The sequence below is a fragment of the Oryzias latipes genome, chromosome 13 (assembly GCF_002234675.1).
Source record: "Oryzias latipes chromosome 13, ASM223467v1".
Taxonomy (NCBI): Eukaryota; Metazoa; Chordata; class Actinopteri; order Beloniformes; family Adrianichthyidae; genus Oryzias; species Oryzias latipes.
This window is the reverse complement of record NC_019871.2, coordinates 12,281,233-12,302,278: the sequence shown is the minus strand read 5'-3', so window position 1 is coordinate 12,302,278 and position 21,046 is coordinate 12,281,233. Positions and strand designations below refer to the sequence as shown.

At 39.7% G+C, this 21,046-nt stretch overlaps 1 protein-coding gene across 2 annotated transcripts in view; it reads right to left on the bottom strand.

Annotated features, from left to right (window-relative positions):
• LOC101169470 (CD166 antigen homolog A) overlaps positions 1–21,046 on the bottom strand; it is a 48,509-nt gene that overhangs the window by 14,335 nt on the left and 13,128 nt on the right. The window contains exons 2-4 of one of the 2 annotated variants that reach the window (XM_004075351.3): positions 919–1,022; positions 512–728; positions 76–140 (exon numbers count right to left, since the gene is read on the bottom strand). In XM_004075351.3, the coding sequence (XP_004075399.1) occupies positions 76–140; positions 512–728; positions 919–1,022 (386 nt within the window). Of the gene's footprint in view, positions 1–75; positions 141–511; positions 729–918; positions 1,062–21,046 lie in introns of those variants that run through there. The other variant, XM_023961645.1, reaches the window with a different exon arrangement.

The window sequence follows — 21,046 nt, the reverse complement described above, 5'->3', positions numbered from 1 at the left end:
AGGTCTCCGTGAAACTGAGGGATTTCCCTTGATAAGAATAATGTTATGAGCAACATTTAACATTGAAAACTCCACCTTAGTGAGTTTGCCAATCTCCAGCTCCTCTGCCTTGTCAAATATCTCCAGGCCTTCAGGCGACTCTGCAATAGAGAAAAAAAAACATGTTTCTGAACAGGCTGTTAAGCACAGGCGCGGATGCTGTTCCTGTCAATCATAGAGGCACTTTAAAGAGCTGATGCTATGCTTTATGAATTTCTGGCTCTTCTTTGGTGTGCTCTATGGCGTTTTGTGTCTACAGTCTGCATCTTTACAAAGCTGGGCTGGTAACAAAGCAAGATATTTATATATTTTTTTCTTTTTCTTGTAGCTGAGCCTGCCCCTGAACTTTCTGCACTGACGTGGTAAATATCTTTTACCATAAAGCATCAGGGTTTAAACTTTTCCCAGGAGAACAATCTGCTCAAACTTTTAGTTTAAAAGTATTTGTTCATTTGTTTCTTGTTTTACTCACTTAGAACCTCCAGTTTAATTTGGTGTTCAAAAATGTTAGCAGTGGTCACCACCATGCAGGTGAAAGTCCCTTGGTCGGTCAGCCTGGCGCCAGACAGCAGCAGGCTGGAGTTGGCCACCATGCTCACACGATGCTTGAGTGCGTCGGGGACGGAGATTAGGGGGTCCTGGTCTTTGCTTTTGACTATCAGATCCTGTGGAGACCCGTCTGTTTTTTGCTGCAGAGAGGAGCAGAGTGCTCTTGAGACACGACTCTCGCATATGGCTTTCAATTTCAATAAAAGCACTCAGTGTCAGACGGATGGTGCAGATGCATGCACTAATGCGCGTGCAGTCAGACAGGGCGTGGCTCAGACACCAGGAGAAGGTGTCAGAGGCATGCCGCAGTTGACCTCCACTTTGACTTACATATTTCCATTTGATCATCATGGTGTTTTCTGTTTGGATGAATGGGTCGCAGGGAATCTCTATGGTTTCCCCGTACATGCCGCGAACACTCGGCATACATTTGACTGCAAAAGAGGAAAGCAAAGGCACTGTTTTGATTTGTTTGTGGGGGACAAAAACACGGAAAACACATTCAACCTCAACGCCATAAACATAGGAGCTGTTTGTAACAACGCTAACCGGATGATTCCTCAAAAGCATCCACACTGCTGTTCTGACAAAGTTTTAATCATTCCACGGGTCCTTTCCTGCCCTAAATTTTATTCAAAACATCGCCATGGAGACAAAGTGCTTGAAAGGGGGATGGGATGGGATGGGATGGGATGGGGGGGGTGCCAGAAAGCAGAGTCTCAAAGGATTGCGATGATGAGGTGGAGCTGGATAGCTTCAGGAAAGACGAGGCATGAAAATGAGGCGTTGCTCACTTTTCTGGCATTTAGACGTACATTTCCGACCTCGCAGGGTTCAGGTAAAATGCCTGCGTGGGCGTGTGGAGGGACATGATTCAAATCAGCACAACGGCAGCTCAGGACACCACTACTAAGCTGCATCCAGCCAGCCCCTATCCTTCCGCTAAACTGGGTTTTTTATGACCTTTACAGACAATCATTGGACAATTTGTGGATATTCAGGTACCCAAATGTCTGATTATGTTTATCTAAAATAAACTAGCTAGTGATTCTTAAGTCATAGGAGTTTTACAGGGCATCTTTGGTGCGATGCAAACATGTGATCCTCATTTAAATCCTGTTTGAATACAAGTAAATAGCTTTTCTATGGTTACCATTGTCCACATTTGAAGTAAGTAACAGCTTGGACCCTTGGGGAGTGTTTGCACAGCTCAATTCAGCGAGTTTTAGACAAGCGCTGATGTTTATTTCCCACCCTGCCTCTTGTTTCCCCGCATGTCACAACCCCCTGCTGTCGAGTGTCATTTTTAAACCAGGGTTTTAAGACGAGCTCTGAGAGGAGTCACAAAAATCAGCAGGCTCTGCTATAGCCGCCATCTTTTTTTGGCCCTCAGCAGAGTGAGTTCATGCATTGACACTTGTCACTCATCGTTATGAGTTTCAAAACGGTTCGAGTCGCTGAACATGCAATACTCGTTTTCAGATACCCGAGACCAACCGACGGCACGACAAAAACAAACCCTGTTATCTGATGGTTTCTAATGGGTCCTGTCTGACTCATAGATCATTTCCGTCAGGTTGTTTTTGTCGTGTCTATGAGTGCCGTGACTTCATCGCCCCCCAGCCACTTGTCTCACTCTAAGAGACAGGATTGACTTCCAGGATGTGAACCTACTTCTGTTGTAGACAGGTAAATGACAAGATTGGTAAAATGTTGAGCTCAATGACAAACAAGATTTGTCTTGTCCACATATTTTGACTACAAAACACTGGAGCCAGGTTACTTCAGTTCTGCTCTTTTAAAAAGTTGTGAAAAGCTGTCAATCTCCTGGCTGCAACCATTCAAAGTATAATACAACAGTTCAGCCAATAATATAGGTTTGGCAGTTTTACCCTAATAAAAATGGGCATGTTGGGAATGAGGGGTGAGATATTGTTCACGCCTCTCTCTGGTGGTTCTTTCACTTTAAAAGTACTTTTGTTGTCACTCCTCAACGGTGGAGACAAGTGTTGAACTTTGACGCATGAAAAAGTCCCGTGACATCTATTACTTGTCAAAAATATTTTTCCTTGCGTCTGAATTTCTGATGAGTCCCACATGATCTGAAGAAGACCCAAACATGCAGAAGGCTCAAAGGAAACTTCCACCTAGAATGCCGTACTTTGAAATCTGCACCGCGTCTCAGACAAAGCACAATGATTATGCATCCTTGCGAGTAAAAAGATTTTCTTTCTGTTTCTGCTTTTTTTTCATGCTGTGAAGTAAGTGCACTTTGAACTACTGGTTTTTTGTTAAAGTTACTAGAAATCAATGGGGAAAAAGAGTTCACCTGTGGTGCAAATTCTTTCTATTTTAGTTTGTTCATTTTGGATGTTTTTTTTACCTTTTAGCAAAAGCCTCTATTCTAGCAAATGTTTTAGTGCACATTAACAGCTATATACATGAGCAAGCTTGAAGGCAGTCAAACTGAAACAGACAGAGATTAAGAAAAGTGTGAGGTAGACATATATCTGTGATTTTTATCATAACTAAGGCTAAAAGAAGTGGCAGCAGCACATTCAATGTTAAAACCACTTTTTCTTTTTTTGGTTTTTCACACAAGTTCTTACAAACAAATATAACCAGAGTTTCAACTTCTTTCTGCATAATTCACATTTATTCTCTATGGTACCTCATAGTTTCTTCAAACTAATTAAAATGAAGTTTTAATTAGTCCAAAGAAATGAAGTTGGTGTATTTGGTTTTGAAATTATATGATTATTATATTATATGATATTTCAAATATTAGAGACCAACTCCAATGAAAATTGCATTTGGGTGTTTTTAACATGTTCTTGTGGCTGTATTTTGATGACACAAGATATATATCAAGGAAAATTCAATTTAAAATTAGCTTTCTGAATATTTTTTGTGTAAATTGTTGTGAATCAGGAGCAGACGACAAACTGTTGTTTGCAAAAGAATATTTGTGGTGTAGGGCCAGCAGCTCCCTGCTCCCTCCATTTTGACGCATCCACTCAAAGACAACTAGATCCATGTATGATTTTGTTTCCTCGTCTGAGCTGGCATCTGGATCAAAAATGTAGGGCTGGGTAGCTCCAATATTGCTCGCTATTTTGGTTGCACTGGTAATGTTATGTTGAGGGAGTTAGGGGCTGTAAACTGGCAGGAGAGCACATAAACAGAGAGCTCTCAAGGGAAGGGGAAGTAGGGTTGCTCCACACCAATTGTCCCGGCCACAACCCAAAAGGTGAATTTCTAATGATTTCCTGCTGTTCTGCAGAAACTATGTTATAGAAAACAACACAGGTTTTTTTAGTTTCGGCTAAAAATAACATAATCATAATTAAAAGACCACCGGTAACGCTTATCGGAATATCGGAGTGGGTCTTTAACCTATAATCAAAAGTGAAGTTGGCTGCAACATGGCTGTGTTTGTCCAAACTGTGGTGGGATGCAGATTTGTTTGAGCACAGCATGCGGTTTTTCTTTTTCACTTTCGCTTTGGCTAGTATGAAAGTAATAAAACGAGCAGGCTTCTGATCCATACAGAAACAAATGCACATGCTGGGAGGAAAAATAGAAAGAGTGCAAACATGATGAGCCTTTTGGGCAGGACATAGAGATATCTTTCCTTTGTTTACTAAATTGGATGGTGTTGTGTGACACTTTAGTTATGGACCCTTTCAGGGTGCGAAAAGTAAGCAGGAGATTGAATATATAAAGATTGAATGAAGATTGAATAAAAGATTGTTAGGGTGAAAAAAAGTTTAATTATTTAAAGAATTTGGCAAAATTCGACCAAACTCATGTTTATAATTCATAGCAATCAGCCAATACATCAATCATATTGGGTTCCTGCCTCAATACTGAGACAACTTTCTGAGAGGAGTTTGTAATTTTCAAGACTGATGATACAATTGTCACCAACGTTTCAGTTGCTTGGTATTCTATTTATAGCGATATATAGGGAGTGTTGAGATTCTGTTTTCTATATATATAAAACCTTGTTTTTTTTCATTTTCACATTCAACATTTTTCTGAAGATGCTTACATCTATATAAATATGATTTTGGTTAATGGTGCAAACAAGACAAGGTAGGTGGTTTATTTTTTTTGGTTGCTATTTTTTTTGTCTCAACATACCTGTACTTTTGGAAAAGAAAAATCTTGAAATGATTTGCCATTTATTCCACATCTTAATCAACTATAGCTCAAGTTAAAAGTTGCATCAGAAAGTAAAAATACAGTGAAAGTGTCACGTTTATATTACAAATGTTTTTGGAACGGAGTCCGACTGAAATAACGTCTAACCTCTCTTGTATTTAGAATGCATTAAAAACGACCTTTTCCTTGAAATCCTAGGATGTGGACATGTTCAGGGTGGAGTTTGCTCTGCCATTGCATCATCAAAACATTCGAAATAAGTTCAGGTTAAATGGCTCGATATGCACGCGATTGCACAACGGGCTTAAAATTCCAAACGTGGATGATGTCATCACTCAGGCGTCCCCCTACCATCCAAAAAATGCTCCATGGGTTAATTAGTGACCCCAGGTGTGCATGTGGGAACCCAAAATTGCAGGTTAAGAAAATGAATGGATGGATAGATGATGTCATCAGCCTGTGTCACATTTGGCAGCGATTGGGGCAATTCCTTTCTGATGGCCTTTTGACCTTAGCAATTACAAATGGCTATGAAGTATAAACCGGGCGTTAGGATGTGTCTAAATGGGCAATATGTAAAGATAATACGCGCAAGCTATATGGAAAGTTGACAAAAAAAATCCATAAATAATAGACTTCTTATGTTTCAAATCCCATCTGAGTTTTTTTTTTAACATTCAAGTGAAGCTTTATTCAGCATATTTGAAAACTTTTAAAACGAGAACATATTAAGGAAAAGGCATTATCTATGCAGATTACACTACTACACAATGAGAATTAATCACACTCGTGGAGTTACAGAAGGTAAAGCTCCTGCTGCTCACCAAGATAAGCTAATCCTTCATAACAAAAGCAGAGGCATAGTTACTTTATGCTGAATATACTTGCACACAATGCATACCAAAAACCATCACCTGCACCAGTTGGCTGCAGGATGAAACACCAAAGGAAGGAGGTGACTGTTCAGTGTTCTTACACTGCTGGTGCATTTCAAAGAAAACGAAGAAATAAATTTTACTTTTTGCCACAGACTGACTTGATTAAAAATGTTACGAGTTGTATGTGTGGGGTATACAAGGAAAACAAATGTGTACTCACAGCCGGAAAAGAAATTCATCATTCCGATTAGCACCAAAGCAGCTGTTTTTCTACTCAAATCCGCATAGGTTTACGTGGTATTGATGCAACAGTTACCGCTTGGTGAACAAAGAAAAATAAGATAAATCTCACTGTGCCTTACTGCTGTGATCTCAGCGGCACGGAACAGAACAGTCATTCATCATTTTCTGCTTCTGACAATTAAAATGTCATTGACCAAAATTGTATTTATGAGCTGCTAAGGAAGGTGTAAAGGAGCTCAAATGTGAAATTTGTTTGTTTTTTACTTTAGAAAGGAGTTTATGTAACCTAATGCACCAGATGGTTTAATACTTTGAACCATCTGGGAAATGATCAATAGAGACTATCTGAAAAAAGAAATAATTGACAGGTAATTAGATAAACCATCTGTTTATCCCCACCTATCTGGATAAAAAAGATAACATCAACCTGTCAAACAAATGGAGCGGAACCTGTAGGTAAAACCCACTGGAGAACGGAGGAGAAAACTTTATTCCTTTTTTTTTAATTTAGTTAATCATTCTCAACCCCTCTGACAATTAGCTGAACAAACCTTGTTAGGATCTACCATCACCAATGAAACAGCAATCAAAATCTGTCCATAATGCATGCTGATTGGTCAATTTGCTGCAGCTAAACGCGTAGCTGGAAGCCTGGAAGCAGATGGATTCTCTGGTAATTGTGGTGTAGAAAATCTCTTGAGGATGCAGAAGCCTGAGAAAACACAAGCTCCAATTCACTGCATCCGCGGATTCAGAAATCACTCAAGGGTGCTTCGCTCTTATAAACTCCAAACATCTCAGCTATGGTTTGTTTTGTCTTCGGAAAAATGGACACGAGACAAGTTGGCTAATATTTCAGGAAAGGTACTTCAGGTACTAGACAGGTGAATGACAGAGGCAGGAGGCAGCCCTGCAGGAAATACTTTTACATTCCTGATTAAGCAGCCTGCATCCATGAGTGGAGGAAGGTGACAGCAGCTCAGACATGAAGCTCATGAGGGAAATCAGTTACTTCCCCAGACTAGTTTCTATCTCCTTACCTCTGCCTTGCGTGTGTCGTAGAGTGAGTGCCTGGCTTTCAGTGACAACAACCTAAAGAAAAACCCAGGCCCAAACTTATTAAGTGCTGAAAATGAGGATTGTGCATTGAATGGGGATCCCATGGCGCATGTCCACAAAGACGGGATGGCAAACAGGCTTCAGGGGGGGAGAACCATTCCGGCTAGATCAATAATACTTCAGGAAAGGCCAAGTTCTTTCAGAGAGCGGCTACAGCATGAGAAGGTACAAATCAAAGAGAAACTAACCTTCTGTGACATTCTACATCTGTTTATTAATAATTCAAGTACAGAATCCTGGTTAGCTGCTTTAATAAGAGGGATCAGTGACTTAATAAGCTTAGTTTTCTAAGTGCTTGTTGTCAAGTAATATGGCATTAATGGAGAAAAGGTGAAAAAATGTTTTCAAATTTAAAAGTCCAGCTCCAGGGTCTCCGAAGGATCATAGCAGGCTTTTCAAAAGCACAGCAGAGTGCTGTTATCTCAACCTTTTTTCACTCCAAACACACCATGTCAAGTCTTGTTACTGAAAGCCACATGACTATATAGAATTCAGCTGCAGGTCACACTCAACTACCAAAGAAGACAATTCAAAAATATACTGCTACATCCTCTCTGCCTCCATCTGTGTCAAGGGAAAAAAGTATAATCATGTCACTGATGGATAACTGACAGCACAGCCTGCATAAGATCCTTCTCTGCAGCTTCGCTTCTCGTTTCAGGCTGAGCCATTCCACTCGTCAACATTGTATGCTCTGTAATTTTACTCTTTCCTTCCCACTGTAATTGCCTGTCAGTGCCTTTACAGCATAAAACTAAAACCATCAGCTTGTGTTTTTTTTTTTGACTATCAAGAACCAGTGGGCTAAAAAATGCAACCATTCACAACTGAGTGACTTTTAAATGTAATGAGGAAGCATCTACAGCTTCCTTGTGTAGGCTCCAAACCCTCTAGCAATGCTGGCAGCAAAATAAGAAAGTACTGTAAGCAGGTCCACCCATTGAGATTAAGGCTTCAGTGCAACTATTAAGAGTTGTGCGGACCTTCATGACCCTGCGTGTTTTCCTGTAGCACTGATAAGTGTGACACATGTTATTTCTAAAGCCTAAAAAGAAAAAGACTATTTACCCAATTCTAAGAAAGCATGCGCTGTTTTTTCTATATTCATAAAGCCTTAGTCACGTGTACCTGTAAGCGGGTCTACCTGTTTGGGTGCTGCGTGGTTCTGAGTTGTCCAGGTCTATGAGGAGCACAGGCATGTTGTGCAGTTCCCTTGAGGCTCATATGGCCAACATGAGGGACGCAGTTAAAAATGGAACATCTGACTGTTTATGCACCTGGTAAGTATTCATACCGCTATTGTAAGTCACACGCACTTTTTACGTTTGTGTAATGCTGTCATTAGGTGTCTTTACATCATATTCTAGTTGTTAGTAAGGTGCAAGTATTGGATAAGACAAGGTTAGATGGAGGAAGCTGATTTGCTGTGGCGACCCCTGAAGAGAAAAGCTGAAAAGAAAAGTAGAAGACTCCAATTCTTCATGCACTTAGTCACCCTACCTATGAATTTTTCTCATTGAACTCCTATCTATGCTCTCATCTTAACTCTTTAGTTATTCCTTCCTTCTACTCACACACTCACAGTTCTGTGTTTTTGCAACTATATAATTCTAACCCTTTACCTGTTCTCTATTCATCCATTTTTCCATTTATTCCCTACCAATTACCCATATTCTCATCTGTTCTTTCCCTCACTGTCTTCTGTTATCCAGGTGGATCCATGTTCTGGCTGACTCCACATACCTGATTCAGGTAGTCAGCAGCAACTAAGGCAGGGTCAAGCTGGGAAACAAGCAGGGTGGGAAATCTCAGGGAATTGGGCAGCCATATCATACACTTATCTTTTCTTCTTTTCCTTTTGCATGTAAAGTTTCCTTTTCTAATCCTCCCCCCTCTTCTTCTATTATTAAGGATGTAGATCTCTCATCAAAACACCAAGTCTTCAACTTTGCTATTCATTACTAGAAGCCCAGATAGCTTGGTTACGTTTCTGTTTATCATGTGGAATGGCAGCAAAGAAGTGATTCAAACCGGCCCTATACGAACACTTAACATGTTCCCGTCTTTCATGTAAATCAAAATGAATTTTATGTTGAATGTAATCTCAGTGTTCTGCTGGATTATAATGATCAGGCCTTTCATTTTTACTTTGTTTATGCATCAGCAGCCAACTGGCCCCATTTACTAGAGTACTTCATACCGTAATGCTAGATCAAGAAAAGGCAATTTGACAACAGCAGTGCCAACTGGAAAGCAATGAATCCATCCCTATAAAAAACAAATCTGACCAATCACAGTTACTGATGCTTTGCCTGGACTCGATGATAAGTTATATTCGGGTGAATATCAAGCTACAGCCTTCAGAGAGCGACTGGGACTCAGCGTACAGCTGTCAGGATAAAACAAACAAAAATAAATTAAAAACTCATGGAAACTATGAGGATGTCAATGTAATAATGAGCCAAAATGCTTCTGATTTCCAAATGACTGGGTTCCAAAATTAGTAGGAACAGGAATAAACCACAAAAGTTCAAATAGTCACAGCTCAGTAGAATGAAAAGTAAGTACAAATTCTGTCATATTTTTGGATGCAAACCCTCCACTGGGACAGTGCAAGTTACATGTAAAAAAATAGTCTTTAAAAATGAAAACCCTTCTATACATTCTATCCTTTAATAGATAGAACCGGTATTTTGCATTTTTTTTGTACAAGGAGAAATAAAAATCTTGTTTTTGATCACATCAGAAAAAATGAATCATTTGCGTTGTTTTCCCTCTTACAGCTATTTTACATCCACATATTATAACTATCCCTGCAGTTGACCCATTTTATTGTGCAAAAATCTGCACAAATAGATAATAAACAGAGATATGACCACGTGGTTTTCACCTTTAGTCTGAAAATAGAGACTATTATTGGATTGAACATCTTGAGTTTCCTCCCAAACTTCCCCAAAGACTCCATCTGCAGCTCGGCTGAAGAAGAAAGTCTGCTTTTGTTTTTAATAAGAGATCCGAGAGAAATATAAGAGAAATATATTAGTTTTATGGACACAGAAGAATGTGCTGATACTGATGTTGACCTTATAGATGTGATAAATGGCTACAGAAAGAAGAGAACAAAAAAAGGAAGTTAGCTTTGAAATGATCAGAGCAGCTGGTCAAATGTAAATTCTTCTGGTAAAAAAAGAATATCAACCCTTGAATCTAGACGTTTAGGAACTACATGACATAAAATTAGGCTAAAATATAATCAGCTTGATTAGAATGATTCTTTAGAAAGTGTTATTGCTGTCACTTACTGTAAAAGAAGTTTTTTTAGCTTCCAGTTTCCCCTTAACTTTTACTAGAAAACTTCAACTTTTTTCAATCAATTATTGGACTGAAACAAAACCAAAAATCGAGGTTTGAACCGCATTGTGGGGAACGCAGATTGCTGCTTGTAAGAACTTTTAAAATTTGAAAGATTTTCGCTAAACCGTTAAAGTGGAAGTTGAAAACTGGAAGACCAATGTCTGCGTTGTCCAATTTTTAGGGTGTGGTGGACAAAAACAACAATATAAAATGATGACGCTGTGACAAAACTGGTATTTTAATGATGTAATAATATTTGAAAGTTGGTTGCTGCACATTAAGCTGAGTGGGCTTGGTGTGTGGGAACAACTGTCGCAATAAATCCATATTTTGACTATTTTGTCTGGAAGGCTCTTCTTCTGTTTCCTCATTGATTCTTTTGCAAAGAAACTTTTCAAAGACATTTATTTTTTGTTGACTTTGGTAGTTTTAGGGATTTTGATTTAGTGGCTGGAGCTCCCGCTTTAAGAAGGTAGCAAATGTATTTAAGATGTGACTGAGGTGTACATCTTGGATGAAAAAGGAGTCATCGAATGATGTGGTGGAGAGAATCTGATAGTTTTACCAAAAAAAATCTTCCTTCAGACTCATAAACCACTGGTTCAGCTGTAAAAACAAACTTTGCCCCAGGAAGACAGCATCACATTCAATTCAATTCAGCAACAAATTGAAGTATATGTAAAATAAGTCATTTTCTTGTTCATTTTCTATTATTGTATAACTTTTTTGTTTGTTAAATTTAAATCGCAGTCTGCAGTGAGGGGTTTATCTCCATTTTCTACTTAACAATAACAATACTTATCAAAAGCCACTTTTATTGAGGACAACGGTGTCAGTGTGTGAAACTAACAAAAAATTCCTCCAGTGTTTTGAGAAAAAAAGGCAAAACGGGCCTGTTTTCTAGCAGACAACAGAATCGGCCAAATGCTGAATTATGTGGAGCGTGCATCACAGAATTATGAGTGTGAGTCCATTAACCATAATGAATGCTCTCCCTTAACACCACAGAGAGCAAATATTTTCAGACCAATTTGTGTTCCAACATCAACAAAAGTTTTCTTGACTGGCAAACATCCAATTACAGAAATTAAGACCATTCTGAGCTTGTACAATGCACTACCTGAACTTTTAATTTGAATTGCCAAGGTTTTTATCAAACACCTGAATGCTTCGGCATGCAGACTAACGCTCACCCTTTTGCAGCATCTTTCTAAGCACTGTGCTTTCTTGTCAGATACCGTGCGTGTGAAAAATATAGATTTTCTTGAGAGACACACAGATAGCTCGCTCTCTCTTTCCTTCTCCCCTTCAGCAAAAACAAAACAATGTTCATTAGCTGCAGCATGTGTGGTCAACAGACATCTGCAAACCCCAGTAGGTGGGAACAGGCCTAACGCACTGCCTGCAGTCTCACCTGTCGAGCTCTCATTGTGGCTGAAAATACCGCCTCCATTTCCTTTGGCTCCGAGGAGGCCCCAGAACCTGTCCAGACCTGCTGCAGAGGGATCGCGTTGCTACTTCAGCCTCTCATTGGGGATTGAGATCAGAGGGCAAAGACAGCGAGGAGGGCTCAAGGAGGAGGAGATTTATTTGGTTTTTAGACATCTAAGCCACTTGTGGGATCATTGGCTGCTCTCTGAAGAAACATAATTTACTTTTACCTTCCTGTAATGCTTTAAAAAAAAAAAAACTCAAAAGGTTTTTTAATAAAAACGTGTCAAAGGCTGTTCATCCACACAGCTGTGCTACATAAATCCCTTAATAACTGTAGTTATTGAAAATAAATTCAAAGGGTAATTTTGAAGTCATGAAGAAAAATATTGCACTTTTGTCCTAGAAAAAAACTTTCGTTTTCTTTTTTATCTTAAGAGCCTTTTTGTGGAGATGGGGAAACGTTTATTACTCTTAATTAAAGTTCATTAAATCTTATGGCATTTTTTCTTTGATTAGTGTGACTCATATCATGGCGTGTTTGCTTTTTCTGATTGCCTGCAATTGTCTGAATACCTGTTAACAATGGCATTCAGTGCCCTTCGAACAGGAGAAACGCTCTGCACCTGCCGCAGTTTGTTCATAGAGGTGGGGAGAACAACAGCATTTGGCAAACAGTGCAGCTTTAAACAAAAAACAACAAAAAAAAGAAATAGTCCATTTCTGTAGATGAGAAAAACATGAAGGGATGATTGTGCTGCATTCAGCTGCTCTGCATCCCACAGTCTCAACGATGAGGAAAGTATCCTCAAGGACCAGAAAACAGACATTTTTCCTTAACACCTCAGATTTGCATCAGGTTTTTCTGATATTACGCTGAATGGTTTAATGCTTTCTTACTCTATAGGTGTTTCTTTATATAAATACATAGTGATCTCACTGGGGCTTTGAAGACATAACATTGATTTACATCACAGAGAGACAACAGCCAGAGATTCAAAGATATTTTCCTTCTGTGTTTCTTTCTTCCCGTTTATATTCTTCTATTTGGGGGGCCAGTTTAGCTCGTGCTGGTTTGCGGCGCCTTCCGTCCGTGAAACCCAGGTTCGACTCCAGGCTGCTCCCTGTTCCCTTCTCTACCTCCGCCGGTTCCAAGCCCGGTTAGAGAAGGTTGCGTCAGGAAGGGCATCCGGCGTAAAACATTGCCAAATTTACCATGCGACTTGTTCGCTGTGGCGACCCCTGATGGGAGAAGCCGAAAGTGGAAGTATATTCTTCTATTTATGATGAGAATTTAAAAGGTAATACGGTCAAATACTTGAATAAATAATGTTAAAGTTACTTTAAGGGGCTTTTTCAGTATAGATGCTGACAGTAACATCAAAGCATGCGTCTCGGCTTTGATTTGGCCTAAACTGCTTTGAAAACTTTCATTTTGATTGGTTATGAAGTTAAAAAAGAAGAAATGAGACAAAAGGAAGTGGCCTTGTGAGCCATCAGGAGGAAAACAGGTATCAACCTGCGTTTTGACACAAGTTGATGGCAGCTTGAGTCATTCTGCTATATTTTCTCCAAGACAGGCGGAAGGGAAAGATAAAAGCACCGTCCACGAAGGATGATTATCCCCCTAAATGACTTGCCACGAGGTTTCCCAGAAATTGATCTTGTAGCATGATCGTTAGTCTTTGAAATGTTCTCATCTGCACACTCGACCACATGCCCGTCCATAAAAACCTCTTAAAAAATGTCATAAATTGCATCAGCAGATTAGCTGTACCCGAGCGAAGGCACCGCTCTTAAGATCACAGCTGGCTGGAGCGATCGGGTGGTAAGTGCACTCTGAAATCACGTCCATTATGTTGTGAATTATGTATTTAAGGGGTGCACACCACAGGGCCCTAAGGGGAGGTGTGTGGGGGGGGGGTCTATGTGGCTGCTGGAAGCCTGTGAGCAGACATGGGGTGGATCAAAGGAGAGCTCACTGTCCTGACTCTAAACATCCAACAACTCCCATTAATGACGTAGCTAACCATTAAAAGCAGCATTAGGCCATTAACAAAGCACGGCAGCGCTGCTTCCTCCTTACCCATTACCTCTTTCCTAATGCACCATGGTGGCAAGCGTTTGGGCTTGACTTAAGGCTTTTGTTTCCGGTAGAGCGTGCATTAGCTCACGTTAAACCTGCAGGTTATGACTGAGTATGACAGATGAGACCCAACCGGAGGCTAATGAATCTCTGTGTCCTGTCGCCCTGCACACAGGCCACGCCTCCCAGGTAGAAAGTCATAAATCACGCCTCGATCAAAGTTACTCCTAAGAAAGACTTTCAAGTATTTTTCCTATCAAGACTAAAAGTAAAGGAATGTGTCGGTTACACAAGCACATTTCAATAGAAGTTATATGACGCACCAAGGAACAATTTCACTCAGTTCGAAGCTCTTCTAAGATAAAGATTTTTGCAGAACAGTCAAGGAGGACCGTCAAATCTTTTCAACCTCTAAAGTACCAGATGTACAAATTCTGTACAAAATTAAAGGTTACATCCAATATTAAAGAATTACACATTTGCTTCTTTGGTCCTTCCATCTACAAAAGTAACACTCTGTGAATTGCTGTGACCCGATCTTTTCCACTTTTCACATGCCAAAGAAAACATCTCATTTTTTTCTAGTTGCTGCTTTTCTGTGGAGGATGGCAAGGCTGAGGCCTTTCACTTTGCCTCATTCATTCTTAATTATTTCTGAGTCATTTATACATGATAACATTCTCATACACTAAGAAGCCTTCAAACTTTATTAAACTGGAGGATCCTACAAGCATAATTGAATTAGTTCTGCCTGGCTTGTGCCTGATGCTGAGCTCGCATAGGAGGCAACATCCCTGCTTCTGAACATTCAACTTTCCCAGTTTGTGCTGCAGCTGCTAAAACAATGTTTGCACTAAAAAGATCTAGCTGGCCACTTTTAGTTTAGAATGCTGACTTTGGAGCATCCAAATCATGTTTTCACATTTAGGGTATCAGGTGAAAAACTAAGAAGGGAAGTGATCTCTTCCTGCTTTGAGTAATGTTTTCGTTAGTGCTTTTGGTCATCATTGCAACAGGAGAAACAGAGCTCTTCACCTGACAGGTATCAGATCACATTGTCATTGGTTTATGCTGGAACAACAGACTTGGATAAATATTTGAGTGTTTCCAACTCCAACAAGCGGCTACCTAAAAGAAAAGTCTTCCCCAAAATCAGGTCTTGTAAGAGCAGTCAGGCTCAAACACAAGTTTACACCATTAAAAGATAAAAGTATTGGTAAGGCAGAAGCTTTGGGTGATATACATATCGCAGAAGAACCCAGAACGGAGTCACTTCAGACGCTGATGAAGTTAGTGACATGCAGATTACTGGGAAGGAATCAGGGAATCTAAGTGAAAGAAACGGATCCTCAACTTCTTCAAGGCTTTCCCCTTTTTTCTCTTTTTTCATCCGGATGTCAGGATTTAGCAGGAAGCATTAAAATATTCTTGACACATTCCAAACAGCCTCTCTGACATCAAAGTGCTCATCATTTCTCCAGGTCTCTTGGAGAGGTATCACAGCAGACAGGAGGTACCAGCTTTTCTGCATACAAGCCATAAACTTGCCAGCTTCGTTTGCTTGAAGCAAACTGAGCCTACTGACTTCTACTGTTAGTGTCTATTCAGTGGGTTACAGAACAAGCAACTTCGTGAATTAGACTTGCTGATAACAAAATATACATGCAATAAATATACATTTGACCATGCATGGTGCTCTTGAAGCAATATGTTAGTTCAATGATTAGCAGACCAGCAAACAACTCTAATACACGGGGAACTGTTTGTGCGATACAAAGCAAAAAATGTCAAACATAATGATGCTTTTAGCATTCAAATTGTCCTTATTTACTGCATGACAGATTCTTTCTACTGAAAACAGGCAATCAAAAAAGTGGCAGCTTGAGCTCTGAAGATATGTGGTTTATGCTGTTTACTGGCATTTTGTGGACAAAGAGGCTGATTAAATAAACAAAATTTGCTGAAAAAAAGCAAAATATTTGTTTCAGGCTTGTTAATCAAGCCCACATCTTCTGTTCTCAGAACCAAACCAGTCAGGAGGTTTCAAATGCCACAGTTCTTCAAACGACTACGGGGATAGCAGTGACGTGCAGTCAGAAGAGGCAGGTGAGGCTGTGCCTCACCTGTTATTATGGGAAGAAAAGAGAAAAAATAAATTCAATTATTATATTCAATCAGTAATTTGTGCTTTGCAGTCATTTTCCATTTAAATGTACCATTTTTGGGTGTTTTTTCTTTTCAAAATCGCTGAATTTCCGCATTTGACGTTCAGATACTAAGTAACTACGATGAGGCGCCAGCCCACTGAGCCTCACCTTGGATTGCACAATACCTATGCAGTCAGACGGCACTGCTGTCTCTCTGTATGTCGGTTCAATCACTTGTACTATATGAGCTGAGTTTACATAATTTAGCAGATGTATATGATGTAAGGTGTTTGTTTTTATAAATAACTGTAAGTGAGGGACGTGTTTCTTATGCTGAGCGCTTAACGCCGGCAAAAAAGCCGCTGGGTGAGGCCAGCAGTTCTCGTGCCTCATGTTAGGGGGCGCCGGTGAGCCCTGAGATTATGACGCTAAAAAATAATAGAATGATAGCAAGCGGCAAGTCATTTTCTTCAGAAGGAGCGGCGTATGGACTTTATTTACAAGTAAAGGTAAGACGATAATTAGGTTTGTTTTTTTCTATGCTGCAGTTTGTATATGAAAAAAAAAACATGTTGAAATGATATTTTAAACAAAACACGTTAACTGTTGTCAATCAAAGGGTGAATAAGTTACTCAGTGTGGTTCATATGTTTGTAAATCTGACAGATGATGTCAGTGTCTCACCAGCCATTAACCTCACCGCACGTCACTGGGGGATAGGTGGTAAAAAGGAGCAATTTCTTTTTGAACTTTCCCTCGTCCTATCTTGTGGGGTCCAGATACATTCCAAAAACCTGCCAAACCCCCTTCTGGCTTAATTTGGGAATTAAATGATGGTGCTAAAGAATACTGATAAAGTTCTAAGTCTACGAATTTAATGTATCACTTTGAAGAGAAATAAGTTACAGACAGGTGTGTTCCACGGACCTGTCCCTTGTGAGAGTCATTGGGGCCGCTCCTCTTCAAGTCTGTTCCTGAGTATGGATTTGCCATATTACCCCTCACTTATGCCTGGCTGCAGGAACCCAGGAACCCACTCAGGTGTTAGGGCATCTGGGATCTGCCCTTTTGGGGAGGGGTACTGTAAGGGCTGTGCTTTGGGTTTTTGTGGTTATGTTGTCATGTTCTATTTTCCTTGTCAGTCTCACCAGGTTCAGGTCGATCATCCACAGCTGGTTTTATTTAATCCCCCTTAGTCTATTTAAGTGTCTGGTTTTCAGTTCCTCAGTGTCAGGGCATGTGTTCTGTTTTGTCACTACTTTGTTGCTCCCAGAGTTTTGTCATGTTTCAGTTTATTCTTTAAATATTTTAAGTTTCTGCCACCATGTCTGGTCTCCTGCATTTTGGGCTCCTACACCACCAGTTCCTGACAGTATTAGTAGCAACAGACCCGTTTGAACACTGTATGCTAAAAACGCATTCAAGAAACCAAGTTCAGCACGTTCTTGACATGCTTGGTTTGTATTTACCATGAGAAGGCATGCATCCTTCCGTGCTGCTGTGTCTATGTTATAATCTGTAGCCACCACCTTGGTGTTTTTAGGAAAAATACTGAACTGCCGTGCGTTTTACATTCTTGGCCCAAAATGAACCTGTTATGTTTATAAGAGGAATGCTGATGAGATATGAAACACATTCAGTACTCTGCAAATACACTGAGTTTGTATATTTGTAAATCTGACTCTGAAAAGAATCAGTGCCTCACCAGCCTCCAACCTCAATGCATGCCATTAGCGTGTTCACATCTTATTTGATGTGTTTTGATACTTAAGAAAAATATCAAAACATATTTCTTTTGTTATACAACACTTCTGGCATCTGAAATTTGCACTTGAGGATGAACACAAATGGGTGTGGAGTCAAGAAGTCTATTGTATATAAGGAATATTGAACAAAAATAGTATACTTTATACTTACATTGAAATTTGTGGCATTGGTGAAATATGAATATGACTTTTTGAAAGAAAGTTTGCAACTTATTGTTTAAAACACTTTATTATAGTAAAACTTTTGTACTAATATAAATGATCTTACATAGCCTTTATTGATACATGGGTTTTGTCAGTTACTGATATAATTTTTTCTATTATTACAAGAGGACTTTATTGTTTGGACAGAGGTACTGTCATTGAGATATCCTTGTGTTTAATCTATGTATTTAATATCATTTACAAGATAATACCCACAGATTGGACTCTGATAACACTTGATATTAATTTCCGCATCATTTTCAGCTTGAAACAGCGGCACATGTTGATAATAATTTCCAAAAAGCTGTTAGCTGCAGCCCTCACTAAAACCCTAATGCACAACATATTGCATTTAATGAACCATTAGACTAAAAAAGCTTCCTCCTGCCACTGGTGGTGTATTCAATAAATTATGATTATTGTTTTTCCTTGAGCTATAAAACCCAATGGGCAGCTATAGATTGAACTATTTACACAACTACAGCCAGCTCTTGTTGGCACAGACGTCTGTCTGTATCACCAGTGCAGCTTCTGCTGGAAAGGCGGCCGCGCCCAGTTATTCCCTGCCCCCACACCTCCACTCAGCAGCGAATCCTTTGAATGCTTGCAGTGTATCTGTCCTCAGGGAGCTGTTGTGTTTACCATTATGCTATCTGTATGAGTATATTACAGTGTCAGGTGGTGCCTAAGGATACCAATCAAATCTGCTGCCACAACACGCTTGTGCTGAGGGTAAATGGATACTGGCAACAAAATCGTAAGCAGCCCCAACCTAGACTGCAAAGACAAAGGTGGGAATGAAGCCAAGGGCCCTCACTTTTCCACTTGGGTGGAAATGAAAAAACCCACTTCTTGACCTTTAGATGCTTCATTAGACGCTTCATAGCACATGGGTTAATATTTTCCCAATTCAGAGCAAATGATTTATGGAAATGCGTGCAGCTGTTTTGTCAGTGTTCTGAATGTAAGTCAGCCCACCTCGCCTCTGTGACAGTAATGTGTGTGCTTTGCCATTGCAAAGCGGTAAACAATGTGAAACATTACCAGGTAGGAATTCTCATTTGTTCGGCAGATGACTCTTGTAGCTTTCATCTTTGGTAATTTCGGAGCTCGCGCTCTCCCATTAGTCGTGTGTATGTGTTTGCACACTCAAAAATGACAGAACTGACCTTCTAACCCGCTTCTGTGAAACAAGAGAAAGCAGCTCTCCCCATTCCAATAAGTCCAGCAGCCTGGTAGGTGTTAGGAGACCATGACGGTTTCAAATTGTGTCCCAACGTTTTAGCTCGAGGGGGGGTTTCTTAAAGCCTCTGCTGGCTAAACAGAGCAGAAAGTAGTGGGAGGAATACATGGAATGCAGATAAAACATACAAAGGATTATGTACCTGCTTGCACATGGAATCTTTGTGGTTTTACATTTAATACCCATTGACCAATGTCTGCTTTGAAGCCCCGCTGTGAAAGGCTGCAGATTAGCATACTGGTATACCACAGTCTTCAGGACTTTGAGGTTCACATGGAGAATGGACTGCTAACACAAACTTACTGCAAAGCTTTAGTGGTGGGAACTCCAAGCTACTTTTTTTGGGAGTGTGTGAAGCTTTTTGTATCTTCTATAAAAGGATTTGTTTGTTATTGTGCTAGAAATTCACTTACATCCAGACAGCAATTTGTCTTTTGTCTACACAGGGCCATTAATACTGTCAAAACAATAACCCGGCTCGCTCTTTTGTTATAGGAATCCTTTTGTTTCAGCAAAATGAGATAACCGAATTTATGTATTTCGGGATGGGACACAGTCCTTCCATGGACCTTTAATATAATTCAATTAGTGTCAGTCATTACATTTTCTTCTTTCACCATGATGAGAAGAGAAGCTATGCATCAAGATAAGTGCTTTTAACCCTCCACCCTCCTGCTAAAAGATTTTACTCCCCCACCCCTCTGCCTCATGTGTTCAGCATTCCAAACATGGGCACAAAAAGCCTCGAAGACATGTCTGACAGCAAAAAAACAAACAAAAAATGTACGGGAAGCGGTGAAACATCCCACACAACAAAAAGCTGTCAATAAGCAAAAGGTACCGACACATGTTCTACCACGGAAAGATGTTCACAACATCTGCAACGTGGCCTGGAGAGCTCAAGAGTCGTCCTCCGGGATCGTCTGCACAGGTTTTCCCCTTCAAGCAACCGTAAAGAAAGAGCTGCTACAAACGGCAAGGCCGGATAAAAGTGGGGGCTTAGAGACCAGAGCTCCCATGACACCAGTCAGTTGTCAGAGAAAGAAAAGTATGATTGATACTCCATAATAACTATCAATCAATGCTGGAGAGTATGCATTATTATCATTAGCATCAAATTTGTATTTCCCTTTTAAACAACCAAACCGGAGGTTCTTAGATACGTTTTTAGATTATTCAGTGGTGATTTTTATGTATTGGGAACAAAAAAAAAACACATTTAAAAAAGTATATAACCTTAAGGTTTACACAACATTTGTTTAAGTGTAAACTTTATTGGCATCAGTATAGCATTTATTCAAAATAACTGGATAGAACAAATAAAAACATAGAATTTTAAAATACGTTTTAAAGTTTAGTGCAATCAAAAGTAATAAATAAGATTCAAGTTTCTGAGTAACACAACTTTTTTTTATTTTAAGTTATTACATGTTTAATTCTTTACTTGACTTCAATTTGATTAGAACAGTTGCGCCTTGAGTTTTGAGAACTTTTACTGAAATCAGGGTTTGTAGTGCAGAAAGTTTCCCAATAAAGGTAAAAAAAAATCAATAATCTGGATGAATCTAGTATATTCTGTATTAAAAGCTTACAGAGGTTAACGAACTAGAGACCTGTTTGCACGGTTCTTACTTAGTCTCGCATAAAACATAGATAAAGAGAAAAAACAGCACAGATAAAAATAAGTTGAGTATTTTTTGCATATTCACTGGAATTCGGAACAGTGCATAAAACAATGAATGGTGGTATCTTTCTAACTGGCAGATCCTCATAGTTTGGGGCACTGGGAGCTGCACAGATAAGTCTGGCTGAGTGGATCT